This window comes from Brachionichthys hirsutus, chromosome 11, assembly GCF_040956055.1.
Source record: "Brachionichthys hirsutus isolate HB-005 chromosome 11, CSIRO-AGI_Bhir_v1, whole genome shotgun sequence".
In the NCBI taxonomy this organism is placed as follows: domain Eukaryota; kingdom Metazoa; phylum Chordata; class Actinopteri; order Lophiiformes; family Brachionichthyidae; genus Brachionichthys; species Brachionichthys hirsutus.
In genome coordinates, this window is record NC_090907.1 from 5196473 (window position 1) to 5213927 (window position 17455).

The window sequence follows — 17455 nt, forward strand, 5'->3', positions numbered from 1 at the left end:
ATGCGTTGCCAGGGCATCACGGGGGGGGGGCACACAGAGACAGACAACCATTCACAGACAATTTGGAGGAGTTAATTAACCTAAATCACATGTTTTTTTGGCGGCGGAAGGAAACCGGAGAACCTGAACAAAACCGGACAGGGGTGCGGGAGGACATACAAACTCTGCACATAGGATTCGAACCCAACATCTTCTTGTTGTGAGGTGATTGCGCTACTCACTGCGCCACTTTTGAGGTTTGCAGTAGTAAAAAAATGTATAATTTTGTGATCGTATACATATACATACATTTACATACTCTTTTACATTTTGTCTATAGAGCCATTTAAAGTATTCTAGTTTTATTTGGTGATTCCAAACTCCTGTTATTTTGTATATTTGTCCAAAAAAAAGAAAAATAAAAGAAATGAAAAGATTAAAATGAATCTTTAACAAGCCAGATGTGTTTTCTGATATGATTTTCTTTTGGGTGTTTAGTTTAGTTTAGGCTGCTTGCTGTAATGCAGGAGGATCACACGGGGGGGGGGGGGGGATGGGCAGTGCTCTGAAGCGGTGTGGCTTTAAGAGTTTCCTACGATCCCTCACATGCTCCACAGTCCACAAAGTTTTGGACGCCGGCGGGTAGGAAGTGACGGGACAGCAGGAACCTCGGAGGACGAGACCATCAACCCAAAGCGGAGCGAGAAGCAACGTGCGAGGAGAAGTGTGAAGTGGATCCGCGTGATTTTTACCCGCAGCGACTTTCAATGGAAGCGATCCCTGCGCTCCACACGTGAAAGACGGAGATCGCGCTTTTTTAAAAATCTGGCTGGAAACCTTTCGGCTTTGATCAGGGGGGGATCAATCGAGTCCGCTACCTGTAGACGGTAACCCCGATTTAAACATGACGCGCTTCCCCAGGAGATCCAAGAAAGTCGGCTAGTTCGGGGATATGAGCGCTGCTCTTCGGATTCCGCCACGATTATTTATTTTTCCTCTGCCGGGTTCAGTTTTCTTTTGGCGTCTTCGGGGATGTTTGCGACGCGCGTCTCCGTCGCGTCTTCCATTAGCGCGCTGACCCGCCTCTGCGCCCTGGTGCTGCTGGTCGTCGCCGGGGGGTTCGCTTCGGAGCTGCGCGTCCGGGTCCGGCTCGCCGACGGACTGGTGACCGATGAAGTGTTGGAGGCGGACAGCGAGAGGAACACGATATCTCTGGAGTTCAAGCAGGGAGATGGGGCGCTCATCACTTTCGTGGCGGACTTCAAACAGGTCAGAGGTGCCCCCCCGTCTGACATACAAGTGCTGAGAATAATCAGGCTGTTGGAAATGATCCTTTTACTTTAGAACCTCGACTTGAGCCAGAACTTACCGGCTGGGTCCACTTCTTGAGGGTCTAAATTCAATTAAATTTTATTTATATAGCGTCACATCAAAACAGAAAGTTATCTCAAAACACTTTACAGGAGGGAAATACAGAACCCAACTTGACCCACAAGAGCAAGCATTTTGGCAACGGAGGCAAGAAAAAAACATCCCTTTAACAGGCAGAAACCTTGGACAGAACCTAAGGCTCATCGTGGACGGCCATCTGTCTGACCGCCTGGGTTGAGCGAGAGAGAGAGAAAGAGAATGACAGGCAGGAGGAGAGTCAAAAACAAGGAGAAGGAAGTGATGGAGAGACAGAGCAGGAGCAGACAAAAACAAGATGTATAAAACCGTAAATACTAAATCACTGAACGTTGCCTGGAGCAGTCCCCGCTTGATACCGTTGCCTATGCACTATTGACCACCCAACACCGAGAAGGAAAACTGGCCTGCTCCTGGTCATCATTGCTAAAGTCCATCGGCTCCCTGCGGTCTCCCGCCATGTCTGTTGCAGTTGTGTTGGATGGATGGTCTCACAAAGGAAGCTTAATGCATATGCTAATGGGATTTAAAACGGACCTGTGAAAAGGTAATCGCTGTGAGCCGGGGGGGGCGTTTTGCAGAGGTAGCTAACAGATTGGGTTTCATTCATCTCAGTATGAGTTTATCAAGGCTTTTTGTGGAGGGGGTTGATACCCCGAGATCGGGCTCACAGGCATGCGATGCGCGTGATGGTAGCTGTCACACAGACAGGCTGGCAGGCTGGGCGAGATGTGAAGGGAGAGATTTGCCGGGATTAAGTGGGCATGTCTGACCTTTTTTGATCTGCACGTCTGGTTCAGTAACCAAAACAGCTAATTTAAAGTTGAAAGGCCGGCCCGTCACTCCCAATCAGTGGTGACAAACCAATGCGAAGAGACGCACACTCATCTATTGGTGCAGGGCTTTTGTCTGGTTGAGCCTGTGCTCTATGTTGCTGCGTCTACGCCTGCACACACACACACACAAGGTTTTGATTTTTTTGAATAAAGCCAATAGACCCACTCAGATCACTTAACTTTTCCACTGCCTGATATATCTGGCCTCCTTGCCCCTCTCTCGCTCTCGCTCTCCTCTTTCTGCCTGTCTGGCTTTTCCTCTTTTCCCCCGCATGCACTTTTCAGACAGCCTTGTGCAGTATCTCCATGATTTATGGAAAGTTGGACGAGCTGTCCACGAAACACAGTCCAGATGACTTCATGTGGGAAGAAGTGTTTTAACAGCGACGTTACACTGGAGGTTTCTAATGTTAGAATGGTGGGTGTGTCCAGTGAAGGTTAAAATAGTATTTGAAAGAATTATATCCCATTCTGCTCATTGTGGGAATGAAATGACCCAATCAAGCATTTTTAGTGCATGTTTGGCTCATCTTTCTTTCTAACTAGGATCATGGACATTTCGCAGTTGTTGCGTACTCCCCCTGGTTGTGATATGAACATGCCATAATTCCAAAAGGAAAAAAGGTGGCGTTTAGCAATTGTCCAACGAATGAGGGTGCAGATAAAACCATTTGTACCTCAAATCAAAGAAACGTGTGAATCTACGACCACACCCAACTGATCTGGGACAGACTGGCCCTGGCACATATCCATCCAGGCCGCTTGTTATTGTAGTCTGTTACTAGACTTGAATTACAGTGATCCAATAAAAAAAAGTGGTCGGGGGGGGTATAAATCATCTATCATTAGCTAACACAGCACATGTGGTCATTTCACATAAACCAATAACTGAGTTTCAGAACGCAGTCTTTGACCTCTTTTCTGCTCCGTGGATAATGCTGTTGCCGTTAGACACCGGCAGACTGGTCTGCCGAATGTCGTAAAGGAAACTCGGTCGACGTATTCTGAGCACTGCATCGCTGTGAGAATCCGTTGAAGGGTGACTTCCAGAGGGGTTAGTGTTACGCTGAAGGCATGCACACATGTGGGAATGATGATGTGGTTGAGCCTGTTGGTTAAACTTCTGTGTCATCTTGAGTCAATCTCAACATGTAGCTTAGATTGTCTATTAAAGTTCAAACTACTGAAGAGGTGTGATGGCATTTTCTGATGCAAGACAGGCGACCTTATTGGTCCATTAGAATCCGATCCTTGTTGAGCGGAGAGATCAGTGCTCTCACTTTTCACTGCTATAATAGCATTTGCAGCTGAATCTGCTCCAAACAATGTCTAATTGGAGAGGCCACTTTCTGCTGGAAAATTTCCACGACATTCTGATTTTCCAGCTACAATTTTTCAACGAGAAACAGATTCGGTGGGCTGTTGGGACCTCGAAAGGACAATTGCTTTTTAAGTCGTGCTAGAGGCAGATACAGCACCGCACTTTTCTTTTAGCAACCATTGCACTAAATTATGGTCCAAGTCCAAGACCTTCAGCTGAGCAAAAAAAGCCGGTCTTGGGGAAATTCATCCAAGGGCGATGTCTCACATATTTGAGAGGCAGTTCTGGGTCTTCCAGATGTGGAAATGCTGTCGGGGAAAGCTAATGAGTTTGTCTGCTTCCACGTCCAAGCACTGGGATTGATCAGGAGTGACTTCACAGGGCTTTCAGCTGAGTTGAATATCCGAGACGAAGTGGCACATCTGTAGTTCTGTTCACCGTTCATGAAACATGCGAGAGAGGATGTTTTTAAATCTGTTTTCATTTCTTTGAGGAAAACATTTGGTAACATCAATGCAGAATAATTTGAAGAGGCTGTTTGAAATTGTGAAGCTTTCTTTTTGGGATACATTTCTGTGTCGGTTCTCAGTCTTCCAGGTTGAGGTAAATCAACAGTTGTTTCTTCTTCTTTTTTTGTGCTCTAAATTTAACTGAATTGGCAATAAAAAAAAAAGACAAAAGAAAAGTTTTTTGCCTTGCTTTGATCTGCATCTGAGTAATTCGGAATAACTACCGCCAGGTGGCAGTGATACATTTAAAGGCTGCTTATAACCCCCATTTACAAAAGAAGAATACATTTTTAACACTCTTGTGTGCTAAAATAGGCTACAGATGTTAAAGTCTGTACCGTTTTGCTCTACAACTGCTGGTTGGTGAATTCTCAAATGATTAAGCGCTGACGTTGTACTGGTGCTTTATTTTAAGATAATGTTGGCACTGACCATCTGTTAATGTCCAACTGTCCGGTCTGTCCTGTCCTGAAGATTTGGATTTGGTAGATTTTTGGGTTTTGGTCGATTTTCTGCACCACTGCGGTAATTTTATTCTGTGCTGTTGCTTTTGGAAGCCTACGCTGCCGGCTACTGCCCTGGCACCAACACCACTGTTTCCAGTTGATTGGCCGACACTTGACACTGTCTCACACTATCATGTTAAATGGGCCTGTGTTTTCCAGACAACGGCGCCCTGGTGAGGAGGAGTTCCTGGCATTATGGCCGTGGTCAATCCTTGGGTCACCTTTTCTCTCTACTGTATGTTCTGATTGTCTTCACGGATACACCCAACAGAAAGATGGCTTCAGGAGCGAAACAAAGCAAAGCGAAGACAGCTGTGTTTTTGGAAGCTTGCCCCCCCCCGTAGAGTATGATGGATCCATTTCGGCAGTGTGTTTTCCATGTAGTGCATTTTCCATTAACACTCCATTGGATTTGGACTATGCCTTTTATCAGGTATTAGACTATCTGTCTCCGGCGTGGGACTTTTTTTCTGGCTGTGGCTTGTTTTTCGTTTATGGGAAAAGGCCACTGTTTGTCTAGTAACCGCTGCTTGTTTTGTCCTGTTTATCAGTTGTAAATCAGTGCAAAGCAACTCCCCCATATTTATCCCCTCCTTTTTTTTGGCCGACACGCCAGGCCTGTCATTCTGAAAGACCAAGCCTCTGTGTCATTAGCACAAACTTGTGAAGTCTAGTTTTCAGGTAAATGTGACCCATTCTATTGCTACAGACCCTGGTGAGGACACCTTTTACGGGGCCTGTGCTCTTTTTTTTTTTTTTTGAGTTTTTCCTCTCCGAGGTCACAGTGAGTCACCATTGAGTCACTGCCAACAGCCTGTTAAATTAATGAATCTGCTGTTCCTTTTTAAGCCCAATACTTGCTTGGATACTCAGGCTCCTGTTGAAGTGAAACGGCACCAGGCGACCTGTACGCCCACTTGTTTCCGCTTTTCGTGCCGTGGCTCGTTTCTGTGTGGGGGAGGCCTCACTGTGTAGTAAAACGAGATGGACAACTCGGAGCTCGCCTTTCTAGGAAGGGATCTCTGCTTGAAATTGCTTTCTCGTCATGCTTCTTGGTGTGTGATTAGATTAAGATCCTGCGAGTTCCTTTTCTAATCTAGTGTTGCTTCTGTTTCAGCTCCCGGAATCTTTCATTTATGCTGCGGATTATGGATCCTTCCGAAGGGGAATCCATGCATGTTTTTTGAGACGGCTTTTGTTCCTTGCTCACTTTGAATTTGGGGGAAAGAAAAAAAAAACTTTTTCTGTGTCTTTTGTGGCCCTATAAGGCCCCACACTGGCCCATTTGGCCTCTTGCGGTCCCTGTTGATGTCTTTATCCTTTATCCTCCTCCCACCAGCAGGCCAGATGTACATCTGTAACAGAGCTGATAAAAACATTTGCTATTCCCATAGCAAGACAGTGACGACTATAACTTGATGCTTTAATTTTTCAATGATTATTGACGGACTAAGGTTTCTGTGCAAGCAGCTTTTAACAGAAGTGTTAAAGTGCTTGAGTCCTCAGGGTCTGGCCTGGGAAGGCCTTATATCAGCCCCTTTCTTGTTAAGTAAACCTTAAATGTTCATTAACTATTGTTTATTAGTTTATAAACACCTGTTTTACATTGATGAATGTTTGTTTATTATGTATTTTTTTGTTTGTATGGTTCACGATTTGTTATTATCTGTAAAAGCACTTTGGGAAATTCATTTCTAAAAAAGTGCTATATAAATAAAGCCTATTATTATTATTATATTATAAAAGTTAAATCCTTTAAATTTTAAATTTTGAAACGTGTTGTAAGTGAAGATTCTCATTCTCGTGTTTTGAATATAAAACATGAGAATGAGAATAGGTGATTGAAGTATAGTGCCATGCAAGGCTTTGAAAAAACACAATATTCAAATATAGCCTTCTTAAAGCAGATTAAAGAAGGCTCTTTTGATGATGGAACTGTCAGGGAGCAGGGCTAGAGGTCGACCCAGGAGAAGACGCATTGGACGTAGTGAGGGTTCACGTCTGGCGCGGCACTCGGAAGTGAGTTACCTTCCATGGTCAAGTGAACGGGGCACGGGGAGCACCTTCCTTTCTTCGGCCTCCACTGGTTTTTTCTGTCCATTTACGTCCTCTGTTCGCTAATTGCTGCTCTCTTTGGACAGCCAGGTGTGACCGGCCCCAAATGTGGCTCCACATTCCTCTCTGGAGCACATGGAATTAGCTTCTACTCAAGCGTTTCTCTCCCTTGTTCTTTTGTCTGTCTGAGTTTGTCTCTCCCAACATGAGCTTTAATCCCTGCCTATACCTGTGATGTTTTTTTTTTTGACAGGTGTAGGCCTAATACCTGTGTTGTTTTAGAGCGGATGTTGAAGCCATTTGAGCAGGCTTGGGCTCCGCACTGTAAATACAACAATTGGTGTTTCAATAAGTACAGACCTAAGGTGTGTGTGTGATTTGATTGACTGATTTGTGCTAGTTTGAAAAGGACATTAAAAGAGTAAAGTGCTTTTTTATACAGCACCTCTACACAGATTTCTGGTTCCCATGCGAACAGCTTGGTTGGAACATAAAACCAATTCATGACCCGCATAGAATCTGCAGTAAATCCCCAATGACTCATCAGATCGAGGACCAAGTTAAGTCATCTCCGGGCAGCCAGCGACCTTATCAACAGACGGGGTCTTAGAGGGGATTGAAAAACAGGAAGAACCTCCGTGGCTACTGGTGCGTTGTGTTTTTGTGTGGGTCTGTGTGCGTTCGTTTGTATGCGATCGAATTGCCCAACCGTGCGTGGAAATCTGAGCTGGTCCGGTAAAAGCGTGTTGCACATTCAAACCGGGACGAGAACATAGTCAACCAGCCGGGTTGCAGCTACAGAGTCGAGAGAGGCTTCACTGGAAATGTCATCCCTTTGACTGTTTGAATGAACCCCTTTGTTGGCCTCTTAAATGACCTGACCCCCCCATGCTGCTGTTTAACAGGTCTTAGCATTACCCGCTAGTCATGTTGCACGAAGGCAGACTTGTGCTTGGCTGTTTGCCAGGGGTAGTTTGACTGCAAATGCATTAAATCCCAGTTGTAAGAGAGCAGCGCTGAAGAATGTGCTCCGGTGCAGATTATTTATAGCCCCGCTGACATTAACTCCGCTCCGGCCAGGACAAAACTCACGGCTGCTATGATCCTCTTGAATATGGTATCACTCGTTTTTTGCAAGACTGGAACATGTCACTGTTTTACATTTCAGTGTCGGCACCTGGCGACGTCCTCTAAATGCTGGTCTGCGAACCTTTTAATTGTATGTTGCTTTGTGCAAATTATGCACATTTAGGGGTGACTCATTTACCTGATGTATGCTTCACTGCTTTAAAGAGCAGTTTAGTCGTGTGACCTTCTTCTTCTTCATTTTCTAGTGCTGGCAGGCCCATTTAGCCACGACGTCCTGAATGGGGATTCAGTATTTGGATGAATTGCCAGCATTACCGTTGTCCGCTGTTTGGTAATGTAGCTATTTGAGCTGCACAATAATCTAGATTACTATCGCAGAAACATTCTGCTTCTGTAACAGGAACAGCGTGTTAGCCACTTAATGCTATCCCAAAGGAGTTTACACCGGCCTCCTGTTATACTGCACTGCACCCAACCTCCATCAGCAGTTCACAATAATGCTCTGACTTCCGGAAGCTCCGTCAAACCGACAGCACTTCTAAAGTCAAAATCCTCCCAAATGCTGCATCCTAAACATGACAGGGTGCAGTTTTATTGTGTAGTATTTCAAAAAAACGTCTTCAACTTGATATAACTCACAGAAATGATTGCACAGGCCGTCTGTTAGTCTTCTATGAACTCCAATGCACTAAAAATGTGTGGTGAATGACCTAAAGGACACTCTTGTTTTTTTTGGCAGCCTGATCTACTTCATGCTGTAGCAGAGATATTTCACCGACTATTAATGCCAGTTTTCAGCTGCAAATATTTTATAGATATTGCATTGCCCTATTAAATTGAAAACAGTACTGTTGATTTAACCCCCATCAAAATCTCAAACAAAGCCAAGGAATGCATTTTCCAAAATCTCAAACTGTTCCATTAAGAGTTCCTGTTTTGAAACAGGTGACATCATAATTCTCCATAATAAAGTTATCTCCATGCCAAAGCACCGCGTGGCTCTTCCCTTGGTCCATTTCTGCCTAAATCCAAATGCAGTGCAAACAGACAATCATTAATCTGACTTATAATGACACAAGGGGAGGAGGAGAGCTCAGCGTCTACACTTAACCATCGAGTAGGTTCCAAAGAAAGCAGGCTTGGTGGAGCTTCCCTGCTTCTCTGTAATTAGCCATAGAACCCTGGGGCAAATCTGTGTGGCTGACAAAAATGCCCTCCCCCCTTCTCCCTGCCTACACACACACACATGTACAAACACCATGTCCCAGTGTAGCGCCATGTGTCTGCAATACGGGAGGTCTTGGCCTCTGCTTCTCCCTGCACTCATCTTGCTTGGCCGACATTGCACTGCCTCCTCTGTACGTCCCGTCCCATACGACATGTTTGCACCCCTCCTGGCCTTGACATTCTCTTTGATCACTCAGATTGTGAATGCTGAGTTACTGTCTCGGTAATTAATTTTGTAAAAACTCCCGTTTCTAGAATATATTGACAACCCCCCCCCCTTGAATAGTTCACACAGACATGCCAGGAACAAGTCTAAGCTTTGCAGAGGACAAACTGGCCTCGTGATTATTCTGTGCAAGGCCCGCGCTTGTATTGCATGCTTGCACGAGACTCTTCACTATCAGCTGTTTTTTAAATGAACAACGGGTGATCATCCATCATAGTCTATGAAGGACTATACAGTAGAGTGCACACTCTTGGGGTGGATTGTATTGTTTTCAGACTAGAGCATGCACATTTAGCAAACACACCCCCGTTATCTCTGGGGTGTATCTTGGGATTTTCTCTGATCGGGGATTTAATGCTGCTATTCCTCTGCGGACAGTTTGAATCAGAAGGGTGTGTGAAAAGCCGAGGTCAGGCGTTTTGAGACTCTTGAAACCAAATGTTGGCAGGGGGGGGGTTGGCTGATGAATAGGAAGATGCGTCTGCTGCCCTGCCCTCCCCACTGCTGGGGCTTCCCATTATGCTTTGCTTGTCGTCTCACAGATGTCTTTATGGCCCATGGTTTGGCACTGGGTCTCTCACACACACTTGCCAACAGCAACACATTTTTCTCATGAACCGCTATCGCTCCACTGTCATCATTTTCCTGTTTCTACAGTTGAATGTAAAACACCCTGGTTTAAAAGATAAATACCGTAATAACATCATCTGTTACAGCATGTGAGAAACTCTGACAAGTCTATCATGAAACAGACCAAAAGCCTTAATTTAGCATCACGAATAGCCAGATTAGGACTAAAGCGACATTATGCAAGCTAGCAGACAGTAAAGAGTATTAGCACAGTGTCAGACGAGGCATTTGGGCATCTTTGTTCTTTACATATTGACATCACTTTGAGTGCCTGAAATGGCGCATCCTTAAAGACTGAAGGTGTATTTGTTTTAGTCTTTATGAACCGACACGTTTGTTAGACCCCCGCCTCGACGCACCGCTTCAAATGCCTTCTGGGAATCGTGTGCTTATCTGTCCAGCCAGCCGTCGCTCATCTCTTGTGTGTTGCAGGATGTGAAGATATTCCGAGCGCTAATCCTGGGCGAGCTGGAAAGAGGACAGAACCAGTACCAGGCCCTGTGCTTCGTCTCTCGCCTCAGTCGCAATGAGATCATCCCCAGTGAATCGATGGCTCGTCTCAGACAGGTACTGCAGATGAAGCTATCGGACATCCACTTGATGTGCTGCTTTATGAGAAATGCTATGTTTACAACACGCGTGTGTTGCTTTCTCAGAAAAATCCTCAGGCCATTCGCTTTGCAGAGGAGCGACGGGGACTGGAGCAGCTGACGATGAGCGTGGCGGTCAACCTAAGTCGGGCCTCGCAGCTCAGCTCCCACATCCACAACATGTGCAGTGAGGCCCGGGAGGCTATCTACACTCGGGAGGTGGATGTCAAACACTGGCTGGATAAAGGTCAGTGGCTACCAAATCCCTGATGATTGTACCAAGCACGCTGGGTTCTAGATACATTTGTCTGATTGTACAACACTGGTAGGGGGGAAAGAAAACATGTAATGAAAGAAGAAAAAAAACAGCCATTCATATGCTGATTTTGAAAGCGTGCGCTGCCATCTACTGCTGTGGCATGCTTACAGCAGCCATTTCAACCCGGCCACGTGAATTCAGAGCTTCTTTTAAGTTCCAAATATATTTTTTTCTTCCCATAATCACATTTTCAAAATCACCAGGATGACATTTATCACATGGAAAAAAATCTATAAAAGCTTAAAACATTCATCTACTCAGACTAACTCTTTTGGTCCAACTCGCTGGAGCCTATTCCAGCAGTGAACGGGCGAGAGGCGGGGTTCACCCTGGACAAGCCGCCAGTTCATCGCAGGGCGGCACACACAGAAACAATCATTCTCTCACACACACACACACACTCACACCTATGGACAATTTAGTGTAACCAATGCGCCTAATTTGCGTGTTTTTGGTGGTGGGAGGAAGCCGGAGAACCCACGCAGACAACATGCAAACTCACAGAAAGGCCGCAAGTCAGATTTGAACCTGTGACCTTCTTGTTGTGAGGCAACAGAAATCTGAAATCCGAGACCGGCGAGGATGCCTCTCACAAACAAACGCCGTGTTGATTTGGGGTCCATCACAACTATGTCCACCTTCTAAAGCAAACTCGACAACAACAGCCACACCGAGACTGAGAAGAAAGGCCTCATTGTCGTCAGTATGAACCTAGTATTTAAAGCGGGGTTTGTTTTTTTTATGGTGGGATCCAGTATCTTATAGCAAATGATCCAGCCTGAGTAGAATCAGTGTGACAGCACTGTCAAAGAGGACACAATGTTGATGGTCATGGTTCATGGAGCGCTCTCCATCATTAGCAACAGAAGGAATCAGAGTAGCATCTCTTTTGCATGACAAAGCTGCCATTTGATGGCACCATCTTTCCTCTCTGGGTCACGTTGTTCACAATCACAATTCAATAGAGCCTTAAACTGAGCGAAACTACAAAGAGAATGATTCACGCGGCACTATGAAAGCTTGGTTTTTGGTTTTTATTGCCACAAACATCCACAGTAATCCTAAACTCCTCTCTGTTTTTGCAGGAGTGGATGGCTCCGTATTTGAGGCGCTGCCCCAAACGACGGAAGCGCCTAACTTTCAAGCCTGTCATTCGACTAGAGACATGTGGCAGCCCTGCCTTTGCACTTACAGTCTGCGCCTGGAGTGGTACCCGTGTCTGCTGAAGTACTGCCGCAGTCGGGACGGCACCGGCAAAAGCTCCAGCTACAAGTGTGGCATAAAAAGCTGCAGCAAAGGTTACCATTTCACCTACTACGTCGCTCAGAAACAGCTGTGCATGTGGGATGAGGAGTCCTAGCATTTTGTCCTGGATGAAATCACAAAAGAAGAAATGCATTTTTCCCCAGCCAAGCCGATGCTTCTGGACCTCAGTTTATGTGTTGCAGGCTGAAGCTGTCTCAGGTAGAGAGTTGTGGGGATCCAGATGTTGAAGCTGAAACAGAACTTTTCAGGAAAGTGAGATTGCAGCACATAATTTCAAAAGGAACCACTAAACTTCAAGACATTTCTTGTGGAAAAATGACATTTACTGTCAGACGTAATGTGACTTTGAGGAGATGCTGACCCATTTGTGCCTTTTTTTGGAAAAATTAATGGATGCCAACAATGATAACCTCTCAAGCAAGCTACAGGATGCACAAAGCCTGGACCGTGCATTTCTGGTCAATGACACACCAGCAGAGCAACAGCGGAGTCCAACTCTGAGCAAAGAAGTCTTACAAATAGAATGTTGTATTCTGCTGAACAACCATTCCTGGATCCAGGAGCTCTGTGAAAACATGTAGCCCATTGAACATCTGTTTATAACAATGTAAGTTCGCTAACAAAAATTTTTTTTTTCTTAAAGCGACTCACATGCTAGCTTTACTTATTTTGGTCCCAAATTGAAATCATGGAAGACAATTTTTGCATCTTTTTGTAAAAGAAAAATATCATTTTCAAACAAACTACTTAACTTTGATTTACGGTAGATCGTGTTCTTTGGTTCGTCCACCATTTTTCACGATGACACAGTTTTATATTCCATTTCTCTATGCATACACATTGGGGGGGGGGGGGGGGCTCAACACCACCAGTAATAGTAAACATTCACTGTTTAAATTTGTCGAATAAATCAAAGTCAATGTTTTTTTTTTCCTTATTCTTCTTGTGGTTAAATAAACATCAGTTTCTTATGATTCCACTTGCCAGTACCAGAAAGTGTGGGTTTTGTTTCTGGTTGCTTGTCAGCAATTAAATGAACATAATTTATACATTTTATATCCCTATCCGACAGGTTGTGAATTATTCAAGGTTTGCCTCGTGAGGTTTTGGGACCAAACTCCACTTTACTTTTTCTTTACGGCAACAGATCAAAGTGTGATTTTTTGGATTGTCTTACCTCCATCTCCATTTCAGTCTAGTATTTTCTGTGTTGGTATTTCCAGCGGACTGAAGAACCAAACTGATTGAAACATTTCTATCCGTAGCCTTTTCTGGTGAATAAGTGCCTTAACGTTTCCACTGATCTTTGTTGTGTAATTGTGGGTTCAAGCTGGTCAGCATTGTTTTTCTATGAAAGACTTTGGATATGTAAAAATGTTGCTATGAGAACAACAAGGAAGCAATTGAGTAATGTACAATTTAAGTTGTGCTTTTGTAAATTGTTGAAATAAAGTATTTCTTTGCACTGCAGTTATGTTTTTTTCAGTTTTGTTTTACCTTGGGAACATTTAGTTTTTCTACAAATTACAGACAAAAAAGAAAACGAAGAGGATTTTTTTTTACGAGTGCATGATTACCAATGTCATTGGCACAAAGACCGCGATAATTGTAAAATAGATTTCTTAAACAATGTATTGCACTGTGATGCAATACATTTTGCGCTCTGGAAACTACACATCTTAATCTGATCCGGATCCAAACTGACTACATCTGTGAATAAAGAATCGGCCAAACAAACCATCACATAATAATTTTGAATTTTTGACTTTTGTTTGGTTTAGTTTGTTTCGGACGCTGTACGCAATTACCTTGTTTGATTTATTTATTTTTACACGCATGGTTGCTCAATTCTTTATCAATTATGTGTGAATACACTGCTACCCAAGAAAAATAAAATAAAATTGCAGCTCAAGCAGTATTCTTTTTTTTTTACTTTAAGGATTGAACTCATCTTCTTCCAATACCTCCTTTTGTCCTCTATCCTCCTTCATGTCCTCACCTTATGCATCCATAAACTTCTTCACTGGTCTTGTGTTTATGCAAAATGCAGATTGGGGTTTATCATCTCGGATGGGAGCTCCATTTTGTTGGATAATGTGTTTGTAATTCACACTACTGGCCACAAGGTGTCACTGCTGTTACACAATTAGTATTGGAAAGACCCCAGAATGGAAACGTTTGTTTTGTGAAATATTCCCTAATAACGACTAAACATTCGGAGCGAACCATAATTTCTAACATATAGACTGTGGTGTATTAATGTTATGTACGTTATAATATGGTTTGAACAGAACCACAGCGCAGTTTTCCGTGCTGCTATCTTGGCATGCATACGATTGCTGATAAAAAAGGGGCAGGATCCCGATAAAGGGCTGTATCAATCGGAATCTACGGAAATGTTAGCTGCAGCTGTATCTCGACAACAAACCACCCAGAACCAGGATGTAAACGAAGAGACATCTACGTCAAGGTTTGGGACATTTTACGACATCTGTGAATATAGTACACCCGTAGATAAGCGCTTTGTTGGCCAATTACAAACCAGGCTGCTACCGGTTAGTGTGCTTTCTGATCAGCTAAGCTAAGCTAACTGTAGCATTTAGCCGACGTCAGAGCTGCTGGTAAAAGTAAACGCGCTTGGTTGATTTTTTTTTTTTATCAAAGGGAATAAACAGTTCGAATATACGTTAGTAGGTTGTAGACCATTTCACTTAGGAAGTGTTTAAAATGTGAAACGTTCCTTTTTTTATTCATTTTTTATCGCACCAGACTTTCATTGAGCCAGAACCATTCCTCCGTTCCCTGCATTCCATGATCCACCTGTCCGTGGAAGGTGAACCAGGAAAGGCTGAACGCGTCTGCCGACGTTTCCACGGTTAAACACTGAGCTGACAATGCCAATAACACATATAATAATAATGATGATGATGATGATGATGATAATGATAATAATAATAATAAATTACACATTATTATACGAAGAGGCGCAGCTTTGGAATGTAACCGTACTTCCAGCTGTTTGCAATTTCCGTTCCGTGGTAAAAAAACTCTTTGCTATATTTTAGATATTGCATAATTAGATTATTGTAATATATATATGTGTATGTATATATATATATATATATATATTTAACCTCAGTTTGACTGGATCCCTCTCATTTTCACTTTCTGATAGGTATGTGGTTTGGCAGGATTACACAAGAACCTGCCCCAACGGATCTAGACGGTGTTTGGTAGAAGGGTTGGAGATATAGGAAAGAATGCTCTTTTAAATTGTGGTCCCGATCCGCATCAACTAGTGAAGTCAGGGTTTATTTATATATATATATATATATATATATATACTGGTATATAATGTTTTTGACGTTGCAAGGTTTGATCAGTTTTGTCTGACAGGACAAAATAGGATAGAGAGGATATTTTCCTCAAAGAAACCAGCAAATTTGGGAATTTATTTTGGCATTGCCAGAACCCTGAGGGGGAAACCTTTGCATGATTAGTCTGAAACCCCTCTGCACATAAACACATCCAGGATAGAAAGAGGTGATTAAATGGGAAAGCCTGGCTTTCTATCATTTTTCTGACATTTAATGAATCATAAATGACAAACGTACAATTTCTATTTGCCTCCTTGCCTTGCGTGTCCCTATAGAAAGAAAGCAGTTTTGGAAAAGTACCCAACTAATAGCATATACTTGTTACTCCCATGCCATCTGTAAGCATTACAGTTTGTAGCTGCACAAGATCGCTCTGACAACATTACACTTTAAATGTGACTATCGCGTTTCTAAAGAGAATCTATCATTTAATAACCACTGACACGTTTGTTTTAGGCCCAACCCTAAAGTAACCTTTCATCTAGTTCTGAAAATTCCTTTTAGTCTTTGACGGGACAGCCTCTTCCAGTCTCGCGTCGACAGTGGTCTCACCTCCATGTGAAAACGTCACAGAAGAACTAGAGACGGCCCCCTCACCCCACCAGACCCTCGCTCTGGACAACTGTAGCGCTATTCTAGTTCAAGCAAAGGCTAATTGTTGCTCTCGCACAAAGGACTGCAGTCTTTGGAGGTCGATGCTGTCTCTTTCTGCTGTAAGCCATATTACAGACCAAAATGCATTTCTCTCTCACCAGTGTGATGTGACTGGAAGCTTGCTTGGTGACTTTATAACGGCGAACGTTGTTTCAATAAGTTGCTGGTTGGCTTTAGCAGTTTGTTTGTTTTTTTGCCCCTTTGCTTCGTAGAAGAGAAGATGACGCTGTTTGCGGTTGGCGCGCTCCTGTGCCTGTCCTTTTGGGCGTCTCTCTACTTTGTCTTGTGTAACGTTAACGGGTCCAGGAGCCCCGAGTGGAACTGTCGCCTCGTGACGCTGGTGCACGGCATCCTGGCGGTTTGCATCACGGCATACATCGGATATGTGGATGGACCTTGGCCATTTGCTTATCCAGGTAAGGCTGCTGACCCGCTGAGGTACCAATGATGTATGTACAGGAAGTAGAACTTGATAATAAAAGAACTTAATCCTCTCAAGTCTGCATTGCTGAACTTGTTGTTATATTAAAACTGCTTAAAGACAGTTAGTATTTTTTTCCCACCAACTGCAACATTTGAGTGAATAAACCCTCCAGAAGTCGTCAAATGTCGCTTTCATTCCTTTATTTCCATCCCATTGTTCTCAATTTGACATTATGAGATGTTCCTTTTATTGTCATCTCTCTTTGCTTGTTTTTTAAAATGTTTGAAATAAGCTCCGCCCTCTCTTTCTGTGTGCCAGGTACAAAGAACAGCACCCTGCAGATAAGTGCCCTGGTCCTGAGCCTGTGCTACTTTATTTTTGATATGGCCTGGTGTGTGCACTTCCGCACAGAGGGCCCCGTCATGCTGGCCCACCACACCTTGAGCATCTTGGGAATCCTGTTGACGCTGTGGTTGGGGGAGTCTGGCATCGAAGGCTGTGCGGTCCTCTTTGGCAGCGAAATCACCAACCCCCTCCTGCAGGCACGCTGGTTCCTCAAACAGACGGGGAATTATGGGACGTGGCTGGGGACGGTTGTGGACGTCCTGTTCGTGACGCTCTTTGTGCTGATGCGAGTCTTTGTGGGAGGCGCAATGCTGTACTGCGAGCTGATCTCCCCAAGACCCAGATTCTTTATCAAATGTGGGGGAGTGGTCTTGTATGTTTTATCCTGGGTGTTCGTGATGGACATTGTTCGATTTGCCATTCGGAAGTGGCACGGACAGCAGAGAGACCCTCACGATACGGTGTCAGCTAATGGCCTTAAAACGAAAAGGGAATGATTGATTGTGTTGCAGTTGGAGGAAAACATTTTACATGATCTTTTTTTGGGGTTTTTTTCTTTTTTTTTTTGCACATAAATGGCAAAGAAAATCACCTTTTATACCTTAAACTCAAATTTTAAAAGGTGTATTTTAAGCCTGTGTGCTGCGCCTGAAAGAATGCAGGCAATGCACATGAAACCGTGTTAAATTAGACAG

The 17455-nt window shown here is 43.8% G+C and overlaps 2 protein-coding genes across 2 annotated transcripts; both read left to right on the plus strand.

Annotated features, from left to right (window-relative positions):
- The first annotated feature begins 1011 nt into the window (after positions 1 to 1011).
- Positions 1012 to 12054, plus strand: oafa (OAF homolog a (Drosophila)). Its single transcript, XM_068745600.1, has 4 exons — positions 1012 to 1248; positions 10218 to 10352; positions 10442 to 10622; positions 11780 to 12054. Exons 1-4 carry the CDS (start codon positions 1012 to 1014, stop codon positions 12052 to 12054), a joined length of 828 nt encoding a protein of 275 aa, XP_068601701.1.
- A 2345-nt stretch (positions 12055 to 14399) lies between these two features.
- tlcd5a (TLC domain containing 5a) lies at positions 14400 to 17261 on the plus strand. The gene is made up of 3 exons (XM_068745118.1): positions 14400 to 14430; positions 16204 to 16407; positions 16734 to 17261. The coding sequence occupies exons 2-3, from the start codon at positions 16212 to 16214 to the stop codon at positions 17255 to 17257; spliced, it is 720 nt and encodes a 239-aa protein (XP_068601219.1). The 5' UTR covers positions 14400 to 14430; positions 16204 to 16211; the 3' UTR covers positions 17258 to 17261.
- The last annotated feature ends 194 nt before the right edge of the window (positions 17262 to 17455 follow it).

Bases quoted from the DNA above. Each gene is read 5' to 3' on its own strand.
- oafa (XM_068745600.1), top strand. From the start codon at position 1,012: ATGTTTGCGACGCGCGTCTCCGTCGCGTCTTCCATTAGCGCGCTGACC. The intron at 1,249-10,217 runs GTCAGAGGTGCC...TGTGTGTTGCAG, and splicing joins TCGTGGCGGACTTCAAACAG to GATGTGAAGATATTCCGAGC. The intron at 10,353-10,441 runs GTACTGCAGATG...TTGCTTTCTCAG, and splicing joins CGATGGCTCGTCTCAGACAG to AAAAATCCTCAGGCCATTCG.
- tlcd5a (XM_068745118.1), top strand. From the start codon at position 16,212: ATGACGCTGTTTGCGGTTGGCGCGCTCCTGTGCCTGTCCTTTTGGGCG. The intron at 16,408-16,733 runs GTAAGGCTGCTG...TCTGTGTGCCAG, and splicing joins TTGGCCATTTGCTTATCCAG to GTACAAAGAACAGCACCCTG.